The sequence below is a fragment of the Danio rerio genome, chromosome 12 (assembly GCF_049306965.1).
Source record: "Danio rerio strain Tuebingen ecotype United States chromosome 12, GRCz12tu, whole genome shotgun sequence".
NCBI classification, from domain to species: domain Eukaryota; kingdom Metazoa; phylum Chordata; class Actinopteri; order Cypriniformes; family Danionidae; genus Danio; species Danio rerio.
The window spans coordinates 5,411,955-5,430,996 of NC_133187.1; the positions used below are offsets into that span (position 1 = coordinate 5,411,955).

Sequence of the window (19,042 nt, forward strand, 5' to 3'; positions counted from 1 at the left end):
TGTTAACAGAATTTTCATTTTTGGGTGAACTATCCCTTTAATATTAATACTATAATCGTGACTGTGCAGCATCTTTTTATTGACAGTTCATTTGTTCTAAATGTGATGCTAATTTCTTTCATATATTTGTTGATGTGTTATTGCAGGTATGTTTTTACTGGTATATATACCTTTGAAGCGACTGTCAAAGTTTTATCCCGAGGCTTCTGCATTGGACCTTTTACATTCCTCCGTGATCCATGGAACTGGCTTGATTTCATGGTGATCAGCATGGCGTGAGTAAACAAATCATGAGCTGCTACTACAAAGCTGAGGTTCATTGATCTAGTTTTTTTTTTTTTGCAATGTTCACACTAGCGATACTGTCTACATGCTTAGTATCATTCAGACACCTTCTCAGTGACTGTCAGCTAATGCTGCCATTTGGCCGCAGTGGTTGACAGATCTATTAAATATAACATTAAAAATCAATCAGTTTCTCCTGCCAAGAACATCTAACACATAGATACACTTATAGGATTAATAACTAGATATTTTACGCTTTTAAAGCGTTATAACTTTGTATTATGCAATGCAAAATTAGAGAAATGCATTAAACCCTATTTTCTATGCATTTGTAATGGGTACTAAACTTCTAAAGCTTGTAAAAGCATGCAACAATACTGTAAAAGTATTTTAAAAGTGGTGCATACATCATGTGTTCTGTTTCTTACCATTTCTCAATGCATAATAGTGTTGTCAGCCATTTCACTGATTGTTTGTGGTTTGCAGGTACGTCACAGAGTTTGTAGACCTTGGCAATGTGTCAGCACTGAGGACATTTCGTGTGCTTCGAGCTCTCAAAACAATCACAGTTATTCCTGGTATGTAGTAATTGTACGTCATGCTGTGTTTTTTTAAAAAACATAAAATCATAAACCACACTAAAACATCCAATGATGTTTTTTTCTATGTCTTTGCATGCAAATTCATAATTATTAGAATCGAGTTTTTGGAATAGAAGTTTGCAATTAACTGTTTTTTGTTTTTTTTTTCAAATCTTTTTCCTCAGGTTTGAAAACCATTGTTGGGGCTTTGATTCAATCTGTCAAGAAGATGATAGACGTCATGATTTTGACCATCTTTGCACTGGCTGTATTTGCCCTCATTGGACTACAGCTGTTCATGGGAAATCTGCGCCAAAAGTGCATCCGTTGGCCCATTCTCAACAGCACCATCTTTGACGTCTACAACTCCAACATGGTCAATGACACCACCCTCAACGTTACCGATACTTTCGATTTCAAAGCTTACATAAGCAATGAAGGTGAAGTCAGGTCAAGGTTATTAAATATTTCCAACTTTTACTCATGACATTACATACAGTAGCACTGCGGTTAATATTTTAATTAAACTATAATAATAATAATAATAATAATAATAATAATAATAATAATAATAATAGTATAGTAATAATATAATAATTTTCAACTATCGGGCCAAATGTTTTAATTTGTACTTTTCCATTTCATGCTCTGTCAGTCACTGCGGATATGGTTTCATTTTCCACAATGCTGCTGATAATGGAGCTCTCTGGAATGTACTGTACTACAAATGCATAAGTCGATGAATTCAATGTAAAAGTCAGATATTTCTAGGTTTTTTATTTTGGACTTCTTTTATCTTTTTATTTACTTCGTTAAATAATAGAAATATACAATAGTGTTTTTCTACTTACTCTCTCCACTAGCACAGTTCAGCATGGTTGTCTAACGATGTCTAAAATTTCGGGCTGAGAACGTTTTTTGTTCATGGATCATGATATATTGTAACTTGTTATGCTTTGCAGAAAACCAATACTTTCTGGAAGGAAGTTTAGATGCTTTACTATGTGGCAACAGTTCTGATGCTGGGTACGTTTGGACAGTTGGGTTGAAAAATTCCTATTAAGCAGTAATTAATATCACTTGTAATTAATTGTATGTCTATGAAATGATATTTTCAAATAGCAAATTGTAAAAACAATAAATGCAGCCGTGGTTTATCTTTTTGAAGAGAATCAGATCAATGGCACTTATTCTGGATGTTTTCATAGGAGATGTCCAGAAGGATACACGTGTATGAAAGCTGGTCGAAACCCAAACTATGGCTATACAAGCTATGACAACTTTGGATGGGCCTTTCTCGCCCTCTTCAGACTCATGACCCAGGACTTTTGGGAGAATCTTTTCCAGCTGGTCTGTTAACAAGTTATTTTTACCATGTACATTTGTTGAAAAGGTATAAGTTCATCAAATCCATCCCCATCTTGTTTAGACCCTTCGTGCTGCTGGGAAGACTTACATGATCTTCTTCGTGGTGGTCATCTTCCTGGGCTCTTTCTACCTCATCAATCTGATCTTGGCTGTGGTTGCAATGGCATACGACGAGCAGAATGAGGCCACATTGGCCGAGGCTCGTGACAAAGAAGAGGAGTTTCAAAGATTACTTGAGCAGCTCAAGAACCAAGAGGTCAGGTGACTACCATATGATTTTGCATTAAATACAGATCATTTATTACAAATGGAGCACTCAGTCCGCAGATTAACACTGTAAAAAGTGAGTTAGTTGACTTTACTTAAAAAAAGAGAGTAAACTCATTGACTTATAATTATTAAGCATACAAACTATGTGCATAATTATAAAAGTTAAGTTAAATCAATGGGTTTAATGACTTTTTAAAGTAAAATCAACTTGTTGCTTTTAGGGCAACACGTTTACTCACTTTTTTTTTTAAGTAACTAATTCTTTTTTACAGTGCAGTTGCTAAAACCCATTATCCATTGTTTTATATTCATACACCTTACACTAATATGTTTTTGTGTGTGTGTATGTGATTCATTTCTGTCTTAAATTACAGACAGGCAGTAAAGCATCTTTGGCCAGCCAGAAAACACAAAGTCGAGGGTCAAACCGGACAGGTTCCCTGCACGATCTTGCAGATGAAGATGTCATAAAGGACTGTAATGGCCGAATAGTACCTCGCCTTATTGTCAACAGAGTTTCCTCTAACAAAGAGGTGATGTACAGTGTTTTAACATTATCATTAATATCAGAGGAGATATTTACATTTAGTAATATAGCAGACGCTTTTGAGTAATTGAATCATTATTGTATATTTATTGCATAACTATTATACTCTCAACACCGTATACTAATACTAGGGTTCCTTATTTTGTTTTCTAGATGTTTTTATAAATAAAATGTTTTTATTTTGTCACAATATACTTTTACATCACCTTATTTCTCAGATTATTATAAATATAATTAGTGAATGCCAGTATGACTGATGTCATGCACCATGCCAGTCAGTTGCTTATTCAACTAGTCATTAGTCTAGCATCTCTTTTGCATTGTCACCATCGCACTGTGGTGCTAAAACTGCAGTGTAAATTGATCCAGTGATAGAATGTTATTGCAAACAATTGGTTGCTAAGGATGTTTATCAACCAACATCCAATCACGTGTCTCAAATTTACATGCATTAGACAATTATGAAATCATTGAACAAGGTATATGAACAGTAGTTTTAGCATTTGATGGGCAAGATACAGATACATGTTTAAAAGCATGATCATTTTGTCACAATATACTTTTTCGCATCACCCTTTTTCTCAGATAATTTCAAAATCTTAATTCAAAAAGTATTGTTTTGTTTACATGAAGTAATTTGAACTACAAACTAGAACATTGCTGTAATTGCATCACTATTAAAAAAACTGGCAAGAAAGCTTTACCATATTTAAACATGCTTACTATTTTATGTATCTTTCAGTTATCAGCAGAAGAGGACCAGAAGTCTCTGAGTTCAAAACACAGCATGCAGTACTTGGACCAGCCCAAACTCTCCAAGAGAACAGCTAGTGCTCTCAGTGTACTCACTGCAACTATGGAGGGTAACCTGGCTTAAAGAGTTACTGGCTTATATTCAATTCATTTTATATCTCATTAAGTAGCTTTGACACCTACCGTAGGAGCATATTTAGAAGCATTCTTAATAGGGATGCACAATAGTTTTGGAAAGCCCTTGAAATGAAAACATAGTATCAGACCGATATAAAAATAGTGCATTGACTAACTTTTTTGTCCTTTTTATAAAGAAATAACATGCACCCTTTGTTATGGTACTCTTGAACAATGACTGTTATGAATTGCATTAAATTGAGTTTAATTGAATTGAATTGAATTGAATTGAATTGAATTGAATTGAACTGAATTGAATTTAACATGCCAAGTAGCCAGAAACAATTCTGAAACCCAGTTCCAGTAGTGGAAATGTAAATTAAATACACTGGGCTTATAGAGACAATTTTACACACTCAAAGTTGTTCTTGAGAGTGCAGTTTTCTATTTGTGTTCAACGATCTGGCTGAACAGCTTGATGCTGTCTATTGTCTGAAGCTCGAGACAAACTAAGCAAAGGTCAGAGGTGAACAACCCGCTAACTTCATCTTAGTGGTGATAATCATTGGGCTATTTCAGAGCTATGGACTGCTTAGGGACTGGCAGAATTTATTGCTGGCTCTTCTCTGGTGTTTATTCATTTCTGTCATTGGGTAAACATGCCCAGGGCTACTTATTTAGGAAAATCTAATATGTGCATTGGCATTCGTTTGGCTGTGTGTAAAAGGAAAGCTATGGGGCAGTAAGCATGGTTATGAAACCGGGTAAAACAAAATCCCCCCAAAAAAGAAAAGCAGTGTAAAATTACATCCGTGATTCTCTTTTAGAAGGGGGCATGGCGGCTCAGTGGTTAGCACTGTAGCCTCAGAGCAAGAAGGTCACTGGTTCGTGTCCCGGCTGTGTCAGTTGGCATTTCTGTGTGAAATTTGCATGTTCTCCCTGTGTTTCTCTCTGAGGTTTCCCTCAAAGTCCAAAGACATGTGCTATAAATGAATTGAATAAACTAAGATCACAGTGTATGAGTGTGTGAATGTAAGAGTTTTCCAGTACTGGGTTGTGGCTGAAAGGGCATCAGCTGTGTAAAACATGCCTGAATAGTTGGCAGTTTATTCTGCTGTGGCGACTTCTGAATAATCAGAAACTAAGCTGAAGGAAAATGGATGGATGGATTTTCTTCTAGTTTGCTTTTAAAAATGAGTTGGTTTTAGGGAAAGAGGGTGGGTGACTCAGTCGATAGCAAGCTCTAATACTCACGACAAGCCGTCTGGCTTTTTATGGGCATGTGCAAGACGGACATGTAAAAAGGGCACATACAATGAGCAAACTTAGCCCAGTAACGTATTTGAGATTTGCAGAAAAATACACAGAGTGTCCTCTTGGGGATTTGTGAAAGTTCAGTTCTAAAAATGTAGCCCTGGACACACAACTATAATGAGCTTGGGCTGCAACAATGATATTGCTGATTTTCAATCTCTCTTTGTCTCTCTAGGGTTGGAGGATGCCCAGAGGCCTTGTCCCCCTGGCTGGTATAAGTTTGCGGATATGTTCCTTAAATGGGACTGCTGCGCTCCCTGGATCTTGTTTAAGAAGTGGGTTCATTTTGTAGTGATGGACCCATTCGTTGACCTGGGTATCACCATCTGCATTGTGCTCAATACACTGTTCATGGCCATGGAGCATTACCCTATGAGTCCACATTTTGAACATGTCCTCTCAGTGGGCAACTTGGTTAGTGTTGCATCAGTTCTTTGATTACTGTGCATTGTTGATATTGTAAATCATATATAGCATATTTCTTATTGGCTAGAGCTTGTTTTGGATGCTGTTGCATTAAATGTTTTCTATGGATTAAATATTTTCCTTCCACCAATCTTTTCTAACTTAAAGGAATAGTTCACTCAAAAATTAAATTGACCCCAGAATTTACTCATCTTCAAGCCATCTTTGGTGTGAATGATTTCAGATGAACACAGTTTAAAATTTTATACATCAAATGGCCTTCTAACAAACAAATCATTAAACAAAACCCTGTGCTGCCAGGGGGTTAACAACTCTTATGAAGTGGATTGATGTGTTTTTTAAACAATATATATTTAACATAGTTGAATTATGGACTTAAATCACTGACAAATGCTAATTCTAGACAACATCTTGAACTCATCTGATCGCTGAGTCGATGTATGATGCATGAAGTACAGGGAGACACATTCATAGCTCAAAACCCTGAGGGTGAGCAAATTATGGGATAGTTTTTAATTTGGGGTGAAATATTCCTTTATAAAGTACATTCTACTTGCATTTTTTTCAAGTAAAGAAACAAGGACACCAACAAGGTCTTTGAAATGTTTTTTTTTTAAGTTTAAATTGATGATTTATGTTCCCATTCTCACAGAACATTAAACTTTATTCTTCAAGGTGTTCACAGGAATCTTCACAGCTGAAATGGTGTTCAAGCTTATAGCTATGGACCCTTACTACTACTTCCAGGTGGGCTGGAACATTTTTGACAGCATCATTGTCACACTCAGCCTGGTGGAGTTGGGACTGGCCAACGTTCAGGGATTGTCCGTTCTAAGGTCCTTTCGTTTGGTAAGTCTGAAACTCAAACTCTCATTATCTTTTTATGGTTTGTTATTGGTATTTGTTAAACTGCAACATTGCAGAAGATACCCTACAAAAAGGGTTATGTGGTTTTACTTTGCATTCAATTTTGTTTTTCACTCTATATGTTTTTGCGTCCATCTCTGATGTGCTGGAAGTAGCTACGTGTCTTCAAACTGGCTAAATCTTGGCCCACCCTTAACATGCTGATCAAGATCATCGGCAACTCAGTGGGTGCTCTAGGGAACCTAACACTTGTTCTGGCCATCATTGTCTTCATCTTTGCCGTGGTGGGCATGCAGCTTTTTGGAAAAAGCTACAAGGACTGCGTTTGTAAGATCTCTGAGGATTGCGAGCTGCCCCGCTGGCACATGAACGACTTCTTCCACTCATTCCTCATCGTCTTTCGGATCTTATGTGGAGAGTGGATTGAGACTATGTGGGACTGCATGGAGGTGGCAGGAGCTAGCATGTGTTTGATAGTCTTCATGATGGTCATGGTCATCGGAAACCTTGTGGTAAGTGAAGTAGAAGTTGCACAAACACAATAAAAGTCAAACATTCTGACTGAAATGGAGTCTCCAATGGGAGTATTACTGAAATCTTGCTATCTTAGGTCGTAAGATATGATACAGTAAAAATAGATTTTTTTCAATTCGTATTAGAGAAGCAAATCTTAGCCAGATTTGTGATTCTTATCTTATCAATTCATATCCTATCTGTATTTTGGAGATCTTAAATTGTGTCATCAAGTTCAACAATCCACTATGCAATCGGTGCTTTTGAAAACACTATTGATTGAGTTTAGGGAAGGAGGAGGGTGGGTCAGTCGATCGGTCAGTTAGTCAGTCATTAAGTCAGTCAAACAGTCAGTCGACAGTGGCTTCTGGTGGATTTACATGAGAACAGCAGGCGTAAATGACACTCCCGAGGGAAATTTGAGATCTCTAAAAGCGCACACTGCACTGGATTTGCAAAAAAAAAAAAAAAAAGTAGCTCCTGGGAAATATTTGGTGCTCTCCAGAAATGTATATAGAGGTACATTTTCAGAATGAGCCTGGGTTGTGAAGAAAACCAGCTAAAAACAAACAAACATTAAATAAGCTTTAATGACTTGCACTATAACTGGTTTGTTGATCTCTGTAATGCACATTGTCAGAGAGCTCCACAACTCCTTCTACCTTTAAACATCTTTGTTTTTCATTTTCGATCATAAGTAATCCTATTGTCAAGTTAAAGCAGGTCACACACCAGATGTGCCGCTCATCGTCGTGACCTGGCGCGCACACGACAGTTTGAAGTATCGCACCACAGACGCGCACATTCGCATGATATTTAAAGTGAAACTATTCAGATGGCGCTCTGTGGCGCGGCAGAAATATAAACAGTATCCAGAGTCATGGCTGGGCTCCGGGGACAACCACCAACTTGCGGCATCGGTGTGTGTACCTCGATAGAAACCTATGTTTAGAATTCTAAAATGCATGGCGCTGTGTGGCGCGACACTGAAATGACCATGTTTACTAACAGATAAGATTTTAAAGTTAGGGTCTTTCTGTAATTCACCCCCTGGTTCAGTGAGTCAGTTGTGTTGCGCAGGTCCGATATGCAATTTTCTTTCACACTCAAATGCATCACTGTTATTGTTAGACATCTGCTGTCACTGCTAAGCTGTTAATCTTTATAACTGTTACACTGAAGCTGTACTGATCTGAAGTTTTAGTATAGCAACCAAGCCAACCACAGAGGATTTTCAGCACAGCTTATGGCAGGCCGGCTGTTGTTGACATTCAGGTCTGATTTCTCTGTATAACCAGGTGGTAATTGGTCATAACATTTAAAAATTAATACGCAAGAAGAAGTTCAACACAACTTCACCCTCACTTTGAACATCACACTCACTTCTTATAAAATTTTTACTGGCATTTAAGGACCAGAAAAGCTTGCTTCTGCAGAATCTCTTTTTTGTGTGTTAAAAACTATAATCAGGATTTAACTAAAGACATGCTGTGCACTTCTTTTCCTCACATTATATTTCCAGCCACACAAGTTTGAGATGCAGTTTGCAAATGTTCGTTGGAACTGTGGATTCAGCAAATACAAAATCTATTTTGGTAAAGATAAAACTAATGAAAAGATGGTTAACATTGAGCACTAATGTTAAGTAAATGTGACCCAAAGTGTGGTACATTTTAATATTTATATGCTATCATGCAATGTTTCCCTGTGCTGGATTGTGTCTGGAAGGGCATCAACTGCATAAAACATATTTCAGAGAAATTAGTGGTTCATTACTCTGTGGCGAGCCCTGATGAATAAGAAACTAAATCATAGGATAGTGAGTGTGATGGTGTCATTCAATGTCCTAGAGTAGAGCAATAAAATACATTTTGTAGAAAATGCTATCAAATGTCACAAGTAAGAAGCTAACTTAGGTCAGCATGGTGGCGCAGTGGGTAGCACAATCGCCTTACAGCAAGAAGGTCGCAAGAAGGGTCAGTTGGCATTTCTGTGTGGAATATGAATGTTCTCCCCGTGTTTGCGTGAGTTTCCACCAGTAGCTTCGGTTTCCCCCACAAGTCCAAATACATGTGGTATAGGTAAATTGGGTAGGCTAAATTGTCTGTGGTGTGTGTGTGTGTGTGAATGAATGTGTATGGATGTTTTGCAGTGATGGGTTGCAGCTGGAAGGGCATCCGCTGCATTAAACATGTGCTGGATAAGTTTGGGCGATGCAGTGGCGCAGTAGGTATTGCTATTACCATACAGCAAGAAGGTCGCTGGTTCAAGCCTCAGCCGGGTCAATTGGAGTTTCTGTGTAGAGTTTGCATGTTCTCCCCGCTTACTCGTGGGTTTTCTCTGGGTGCTCCGGTCTCCCCCACAGTCCAAAGACATGCAGTACAGGTGAATTGGGTAGGTTAAATTGTCCGTAGTGTATGTGTGAATGAGTGTGTATGTTTCCCAGAGATGGGTTGCAGCTGGAAGGACATCCGCTGCATAAAACGTATGCTGGATAATTTGACGGTTCTTTCTGCTGTGGCGATCGCAATTTACCAAAGGGACTAAGCTGAAAAGAAAATGAATGAATGAATGAATGAATAAGTTGACAGTTCGTTCCGCTGTGGTGACCCTAGATCAATATAGTTTTGAACTATATATAGCTAATTTAAGCTGTTTGGTTGCTTGTATCATTGCAAAACCTAAATTAAATGAAACACTTTAGCATGGGGGCCAATTGCTCATTGGCTTGCATATTGGCTGTTTGTATAAAGCACAAATAAATGCTTAATTCCGCTTTATGTAATGCTATTCCAGACCCATACCAAAACAGCTACAACAGCTTCCTCTAACTAACTTTTAACAAGATATAATTTAGGTTATTATTAATAGTGAATGTGTGTTTTTACATTCTAAAGTCCTCCCAAACTGTATTGTTATAAATATATTTAACTGTGTATTGCGAAAATCATCATACAAATACATTGTGCTTAACTTTCTACATGAAAACTAGCTTTCTTTTACGTGTTGTTGCAAAACAAGGAGATCCAGATGAGCAGCTCTGCACATGATTACCATATTAGAGCTTCTAACTGAGTGCACTTCCTCTCAGGTTATACATAGAGAGAAAAGGAAATGGTCTGTTTTAGCGTGCTAACAAAAGCATCATTACTCAACATGGCCCACATACAACAAGCATCTTCACCCACACATACAAACACAGACCCACACACACTTCATGTGGTTACCCTCTCCTGAGGGTAAAATTAAAAATAAGTGTTACTTTGTTGTTTGTGTCAAAGGGTATGCAACAAATTTTAACATATTTCGGCAAAGGTTTGTTTCTACAGATGTATTTGTGTCCCCTTTAACTGTATACCAAACAGGGTTTTTTTTTTTTAACTCACAACTTAATTTGTTAAGATGTGTCTATCTCTTACAATTTTTACCTAAATATGTAAATATGACACATTTTTCTTTGTTTACCCCAAAAGGATCTGATCCTGATCACCCCTAAAATTAAAATCCTAAAATCGCCCCTGTAAAACAGTATTTCACATTTGTCTTAATTGTGCCGCTACTGAACGACACTATACCGTATATAACACTAAAAACAATTAGGCAAAGACTACTCACAAATCCCGTAACAATGTGCGATTTAGAAGGGTAACTAGTATATAATAGCAACAACAGAAGACAGACTCCTAATAGTTTGGTTTAAAACAAGCATGCACGAATGTGACAATTAAAATAATTGCTGATTGATGTTTAAAGGAACCTATAAAATGTAAAGTAATAAGCCAGTAAAGAAAGTAAGCTAAAAAGCTGTCTTTCCATGTATGCACAAGCCCTTTTGAGTTAACTTAAATACAGGTAACTGATGTGAAAAAAAAAAAAAAAAAAAAAAAAAAAAATATATATATATATATATATATATATATATATATATATATATATATATATATATATATATATATATATTTCCAATGAATTGAAGAAACATTGACTTTTGTTGTTTCTTTGCCTACTTTCATTTAAAATTTGTGTCTGGTGTAATAGTACACCACCTCTTTTTCTAGGACTACACCACTGATTCCCAGTGATTAGCACTGTCACCTCACAGCAAGAAGGTCACTGGTTCGAGTCTAGGCTGGGTCAGCTGGCATTTCTGTAAGGAGTTTGCATGTTCTCCCTGTGTGGGCGTGGGTTTCCTCCTGGTTCTCCGGTTTCTTCCACAGTCCAAAGACATGTGCCATAGGTGAACTGAATAAACTTAATTGTCCATAGTGTGTGAATGAGAGAGTAAATGTGTGTGTGTGAATGAGAGTGTATGGATGCTTCTCAGTGCTAGGTTGTGACTTGAAGGGCATCTGCTTTGTTGGCGGTTCATTCTGCTGTGGCGACCCCTGATGAATAAAGGGATCAGACTGAAGGAAAATTAATGAATGAATTTGGATTTCATGTGGACGTTTAATGGAGTGGCCTGAAGCAAACTAGACACAAAAAAACACACACCACATGGAGAGCAAGGAAACAGCATTGGCACTGACATGAGTTGCGTTTGCACTCTAAGTTTAGTTGGCTGGATGAAAAAAAAACTAGGCTAGAGGAGTAGAGGAGTGTAACATGGGAAACCAAATATCAGTGGCCTCATTTGGCGTGTATCTCAGAGGTGCAATGTGAAAATTACAGCACCTGCTTCTGCCTGTGTGTTTCTCAAGAAGCTCGATACATTTCATACATTAGGCTGATACATTGTCTGCATATTTTGCACTAGATTGTGATTGGGTGCCAAATAATGTGTGCTCAGAATTAATATAGTATCATGACACTATTATGATTAATATAGTATTGCGAAACTTGACTAAGGAGGATTAATTGGTAATGATGTATTCTTGTTTTGGCCTGCAGCTTTAAATACCCTCATATACCCTGACAAATTAATATCCACATCAGCAAAAAAGAAATGATAAAACTTAATTCTCTTGCAGCATTTTTCCTTGGAGTTCAGTCATTTTATCTTCAGAAATATATCATACCGTTTCTCAATTTGCATAATATAACATGTTAACAGTGCTTTGAACAATATAAGGCTTTATTAAATTATTAGTACATTTTCAATGCCTTTTGCAAGCAGGTCTGACATGGCTGCTGTAACTGTGCGCTATGTCTAGTGTGCTTTGATCCTAAAGATAGCATCCCTGTCCAAGGCTTCCAGACAACATTGCATATTTATTGAAACTTCATTACGACAGAGCCTACCTAAACTTGATACTGTCTATGTAGAACCTGAAAACCAATTATTTGTAAAACTAGCTTTAATTACACTTGAATGTTATTAGCCAAGATTATATTTAAATATTGGACCAATCTGAATACGTTTAATCCGTACAGCAAAGATTTCAGTAGCGTACTCTATTTTAAATGTAACACTGATGCAGCATTCTGGTGAATTACTGATTCTGATTCCTCACATATTTCCCTGATTTCCTTACATAAATGTTCATTTAAATTGTGGAAATACTTTTAGTTTTATTTCTTCTGCAGTTTATATACTACTTCATGCAGTTACTTTGTGATCATTGAAAACAATGTGCATATTTAGTTTAAAAATGTTTTTTTCTTGATTTATTATAAAATATTAAGAACATTTCACTTATAAAAATCCAAAGATAAATTTCACTCCGTTTTAACCAAGCCCGTTCAGTTGTTAGGCTTGACTTCAATAAATAATTAAACTAATAAAACCGAGGAAATAAAGCGTCGTGTTTATTTTAAGAGATTAAGACACCTGCATTAGAAATGTCAACAATGGCGTTCCACTAATAATACTAAAATCATCATCTGTGAGGGCAATTCGTTTTTCATTTTTACATGATTTATTTAAATCTTTTTTTGTTTAAAAAAAGCCTAAAAAACCTACTTAAAATAGTGCATGTATTATTATTATAAGGGATTCCAATTCCAATTAGTTGCCTATATCTGTTTTTTTTACCTGTCTGTTTACACGTTCTTTTAATTGTGACCCATACCAAATTCAGGTGTTTACCATTGCCATACAATTTACGTCGTCGCGCATGTGTAAAAGTGGGTTCTAGCAGCTGCACCATACTAGCACATGGAAATTGTCTGGCTTTTAGCTCGAAGTTCGCAAACTTTAAAAGGATTTTGAGAAGGAGGATTTTGATTTTGACCTCTTTCCTCCTCCAGGTTTCATCTGTTTTTGTTGTTTGCCACGTCAGCATCTCCACACACGCTCTTCCTTCTAACGTCATTAAACCGCGAAGAAGTGGAATGGAAGGGAATGCCTCAATAAATCTGATCTGCCTGTTTTCATGATAGTCAAATTGTCACATATGTGATATATAGCTCATTTATTTCCACATATGAAGGAGACTTGAAACTGATCTCTGAATATCCAAATGCTTGCATTTTTTTTCAAAGAACAAATCCGATCTGTGTCACATATAAGCAAAAAATTGGAATTGGGTCACATTTAACTTGCAGTGTAAACATGTCTCTTACAGCCATTTGGTGTAAACATGTCATGGTCAGAAGCAGCTTTACAGAAAATAGATAAAACAAATAAAAAAAATGATAAGAAAAATGACAAACAATACAATTTGGAAATACTGCAAATGATGGAAGAAGAATTTAACATGTCTCAATCAAGGAAAAGATTAACAGCGCATATTTGATGCATAAAAAGTTCAAATGTGCACGTATAAATCTATTACTTCTTTTGCTATAAGACAACAGGCCTATAAACTACAGTTTATTGCAATAAGTTACAAGAAGTTATATTATTAAATGTTCATGTTAAAAATATTTATATGTTTTATTTATGCAATATTCCTAGCCAGGTTTTAGTGAACTTGCAACATTGTCAAAAACACAGAAGATCTTTCAGTTCCTATATGTAAAAAGGCATCAATACATGCAGGGTCATTCAAATATTTGCTCATTTCAAACTAACACAAACACTTGCGATCAATTCATGAGACTGACCAGATCAGCGAGTACCGATAGATTCATTAAATGTGATTATTGGCCGATACCAATTTCTGGCCGACCATTTGGAGCATCTCTATTTATGTCCATTGTTTTTTTGAGTAGATAGCACATGGTTTATCAACCCCTTGATCTTGATATTGTTTTTGCTAGACTCACACTCCAACACTTGAGTTAAAGAAATGTTTTTTATGTCTTAAATGTGTTTATCTTCTTAACCTCCTTACCTTTGTTTTTCCAGGTGCTGAATCTGTTTCTGGCCCTGCTGCTTAGCTCCTTCAGTGGAGATAACCTGTCTGGAGGTGATGATGATGGAGAGATGAACAACCTTCAGATTGCCATTGGCCGCATCACCAGGGGTATCGATTGGGTTAAAGCCTTAGTTGCCAGTATGGTGCAACGGATTCTGGGAAAGAAACCTGATAATACCAAAGAGGAAGGGGAGGGAGACATAGAACTGTACGCTTTAAATCACCTTGATGAAGGAAAAATGGCAGATGGTTTGACCAACTGTTTGTCTCCAACATTGACTGTACCTATTGCTCGTTGTGAGTCTGATGTGGAGGAAGATGAGGACTCTGAATCTTCTGATGAGGAAGACGCAAAGGTAAGGCAGTCCAGTTTAACTTTATCAGTATCTAGAATTAGTGGCGTCAGAAGTTTCTAAAGTATTTTCTTCTTCAAGCATGAGACGATGAGACTATAAGATGTATACTTCACATAACATTAGATACTTTGTAGTAATGTTATAAAGTTCATTCGTGCCTGATACCTTTTCCTGTAATGTTAGTTCTTGAGAACTTTAATGAGGAAAATAACTACAATCCCTTGAAGCATTGACTGAATTGGTGAAGAAAAACTGAATAGACGAAGAAAAGCAAAACAATTATAGTTGTGTCCATAGATTGAATACAGTACAAATACAATACACAATTTAATTTACTGCCTCAGAGCTAAAAATTGGTTTCCATATGAAGAAAATTAAGGATTTTTTACTTCCAGAACCCAACAGTTGCACTCAATACTGTGCTGTGTACCACTATTTTGAAAAATATTATGAAAGCTAAAAACCGTTAAGTATGCTAGATAAACATAGAAATGATTTTGTGCATCATATGCGCTGTTGACCATTTTAACAGCAGAAAGAAAAACATAAAGTTTGGAGACTCTGAAGAAATATATCCTTTAAACGGTGTATAAACAATTCTAAAACATACAGGAGGGTTAAAATGGTGATCTAATTTTAATGACAAGGCATTTTCAAAGTTGTGGCATCCAAGAATAATCCTGTAATGCAAGAAGTAGGTCATTTTTAATTTTGTATACATGAATATGCTGGGCGAAGCAGTGTTGCAGTAGGTAGTGCTGTCGCCTCACAGCAAGAAGGTCGCTGAGTCGCTGGTTCGAGCCTCGGCTCAGTTGGCGTTTCTGTGTGGAGTTTGCATGTTCTCCCTGCATTCGCGTGGGTTTCCTCCAGGTGCTCCGGTGTCCCCCACAGTCCAAAGACATGCGGTACAGGTGAATTGGGTAGACTAAATTGTACGTAGTGTATGAATGTGTGTGTGAATGTTTCATAAAGATGGGTTGCAGCTAGAAGGGCATCCGCTGTGTAAAAACTTGCTGGATAAGTTGGCGGTTCATTCCGCTGTGGTGACCCCGGATTAATAAAGGGACTAAGCCGACAAGAAAATGAATGAGTGAATGACTATGCTGCCTTCATTAAGTTTAATCATTAATCTCTCAAGATGATTAACAAGATTAATCAAACGTTTTTTTTATTAAATATGTACATTTTGTCTTTCACCTTTTTGTTCTCTCCTCTTTTTTGTGCTGTGTGCTACACAGGCCACTCTTAATGATGGTGACTCTTCGGTTTGTAGCACAGTGGACTACCAGCCTCCAGAACCTGAGCCTGAACCTGAAGAGGTAGAAGAAGAGGAACCAGAACCTGAAGAACCAGAGGCCTGTTTCACAGAGGGTTTGCATTCATTTTCCTTCATTTTTGACCATACTGCACTCATCGTATATCAAGGCCATAAATGTCATTTATTATATGTTTATTAATGGGTCTCTCTTTAAACTTAGGCTGTATTAGGCGATGTGCATGTTTGAGTGTTGACATCACAGAAGGATGGGGTAAAAAATGGTGGAACCTCAGAAGGACATGCTTCACCATCGTTGAGCATGATTACTTTGAGACCTTCATCATCTTTATGATCCTCCTTAGCAGTGGAGCACTGGTGTGTTTTTCAATTAGAATAAAAGAATAATCTTATGTAAATGGGAACTTTTCCTAACTTGACGTATCAATCTTTTCTCTTTGCCAGGCTTTTGAGGATATCAACATTGAGAGGCGCAGAGTGATCAAGACCATTCTGGAGTATGCTGATAAAGTCTTTACATATATTTTTATAGTGGAGATGTTACTGAAGTGGGTGGCATATGGCTTCAAGACCTACTTCACTAATGCATGGTGCTGGCTGGACTTCCTCATTGTGGATGTGAGTTACCTTTTTGTGCCAAATACCTCCATTTTATACAATATCAAAAAATACAAACTGTCAACGTTAATGATTTGTAAACTTTTTATTTTATTTTAGGTGTCTCTGGTCAGTTTAACGGCTAATTTAATGGGCTACTCTGAGCTGGGGGCAATCAAATCTCTCAGGACACTTAGAGCTCTTCGTCCACTTCGAGCCCTATCCAGATTTGAAGGAATGAGGGTAAGGAATGAATCTCTCTTCACTTGTGTATGTTTATTTGTGTTTGATTCTTTAGTTGCTAATTAAAGTGCTGGAATTGTCTTTAATATGATGTGTGACCATATTGATTTTACTATTTATTTTTAATAGCATTTGACAATGATAACATTTTTAGTTTATGTAGCATTTGTTATAGGGATAGTTCACCCAAAAATATAAGGTTACTCTTCGTCAAGTGGTTCCAAACCTTTATGAGTTTCTTTCTTATTCTTTCTTGTTTCTTTGTTATTTTCTGAACACAAAATAATATATTTTGAAAAAAAATGTTAAATATTGACATCTACTTAGGGGAGGGAAAATACTATGGAAGTCAATGGCAAGCAGTTTCAGAAATTCTTCAGTATATCGTATTTTGTTTTCTTTGTCAGAAGAAAAAAAAGTCCAACAAGTTTTTGATAGGTGAAGGATGAGTAAATCATGGCAAAATCTTTATTTTGTGCAAAAGCACAAAAAAGGCTTGTGCTTGCTTAAACAGGTTTTAATGTTGTCAATTAAATAGGTGTTGGTAATGACAGCATTACTGGGAAGAGGGATTGTCTATAACATGATATGATGTTAATCTTAGCATATTGCTTTTAAAAGGATGCCTACTGAGCAATTTGTAAAGTTATCAAAAGTCAAAAGGAAAAAGTGGCATGTAGAATTTTCTTAATTTTGACACTGGTTTGCAAGTTAAATACAGAAAATTTAAAATTCTTTATTAATGTATAAACATATTTAAATAATAGATAATTATGTAGAAATTAGGCAAATCAAGAAAGATTAGGTTAAAGGTACAGTAAGAGATTTCTAGTTTAAAGCTATGAAACATTTTGAGTGTATGAGGGCATTACGTTTTTGAATCTGTTGTGTGTGGGCCAGACAGAATCTGAGGACCTTTTTTGCTATTTCTATGGAGAATTTTGTCACAAATCTGCAGATTTATGCAGAATTATTTTAAGAGAATCATAACTAAAAATGTAATATATAAAATAATTAAAAATAATACATATTTAACTTTTATTAAATTTTTACAATGCAAATCAAATTAAATCCACTTATTTGGTAAACAAAGCAAGTCTCTCAAAATATACTAAAAGACAGAAAATATTACTTTATAAACTGTACTGTAAATAAATCAAATCAACATTTTAATATTACTTTTATTATGTCACAATAATATTAGTTGAATGAATTTAAAAACTGAATAAATATACATTTACACAAGCATTCATGGACTTATTGATGGGCTAAAAATCTGTGGAAATCTGCAGATTTCTGCACTTGCAGATTCCGTGTGGGCCTAAACAAGTCACTGGCTGCAGTTCACTTAATGGCCATCAGTGTAACCTAGCAAAGAAAACAACTGGAGGAATGAATGCATCATTTTTGACTAAGAAAGTCTTTTTTTCATATGCCCTTTTACATAAATATTGATTACTCACCTATGTCTAATTCATTATGGTGTTCCTACTCCATACAGGTGGTAGTGAATGCACTTGTAGGTGCCATTCCCTCTATTTTTAACGTGCTCCTGGTGTGTCTGATATTCTGGCTCATCTTCAGCATTATGGGGGTCAATCTGTTTGCCGGAAAATTCTACCACTGCATCAACACCACCACAGAGGAACGGATCCCCATGGATGTAGTCAACAACAAGAGTGACTGCATGGCACTGATGTACACCAACGAGGTGCGATGGGTCAATGTCAAGGTCAACTACGACAACGTGGGACTCGGCTACCTCTCTCTGCTGCAGATTGTGAGTTTTCTCCTGAATTCAGTTTATATGCATGGCCATTAATAGTCATGGTTTCATTTTACTGTTCACAATGTATTACAGAAAACTTCTGGTGGGATAAGATGTGTATTAGGGACAAGCTTGGTGGTATGGGTAGGTTTAAGTGTGAGTTAACAGTGTAATTAATAATGTAAGTACTAAAATTAACTAGAGATGTAATTACATGGATGTATTTAATCAATCATTAGTACAATGTAAAACATGTATTTACACAATAAGTACATAGTAATAAATGATTCATTTCAGTTTACATGTAAGTACATATTAGTTGAGGTGACCTAAATATAAGGGCAACCCGAATCATAAATGTGGGAAATGTGGGTTTTGTTTGATGTTTTGAAAAACAATAACCTTTAAGTGCAAAAATAGAGTGGTCAAATGCAAGATTTAAAACCCATTTTGATTTTACATCAAATTAGGTTTACAAAAGTGATTTTTTTGCAATAAAAAAAAAAAAAAGATTTCCAAT

General features: G+C 36.4%; 2 protein-coding genes across 4 annotated transcripts in view; one reads left to right on the forward strand and one right to left on the reverse strand.

Moving 5' to 3' along the window:
- Positions 1-19,042, reverse strand: part of fra10ac1 (FRA10A associated CGG repeat 1) — an 855,621-nt gene that overhangs the window by 537,233 nt on the left and 299,346 nt on the right. The gene's annotated exons all lie outside the window — the stretch shown is intronic.
- The window catches only part of scn4aa (sodium channel, voltage-gated, type IV, alpha, a), a 37,232-nt gene that overhangs the window by 14,282 nt on the left and 3,908 nt on the right, over positions 1-19,042 (forward strand). For 2 of the 3 annotated variants that reach the window (XM_017358479.4, NM_001039825.1), the window contains 17 exon segments: positions 147-275; positions 772-863; positions 1,052-1,306; positions 1,829-1,892; positions 2,075-2,216; positions 2,296-2,490; positions 2,879-3,037; positions 3,794-3,914; positions 5,411-5,649; positions 6,337-6,510; positions 6,684-7,040; positions 14,273-14,638; positions 15,877-16,009; positions 16,117-16,271; positions 16,359-16,532; positions 16,632-16,754; positions 18,256-18,534. In XM_017358479.4, coding sequence (XP_017213968.1) covers positions 147-275; positions 772-863; positions 1,052-1,306; positions 1,829-1,892; positions 2,075-2,216; positions 2,296-2,490; positions 2,879-3,037; positions 3,794-3,914; positions 5,411-5,649; positions 6,337-6,510; positions 6,684-7,040; positions 14,273-14,638; positions 15,877-16,009; positions 16,117-16,271; positions 16,359-16,532; positions 16,632-16,754; positions 18,256-18,534 — 3,157 coding nt within the window. 3 annotated transcript variants of the gene reach the window in all.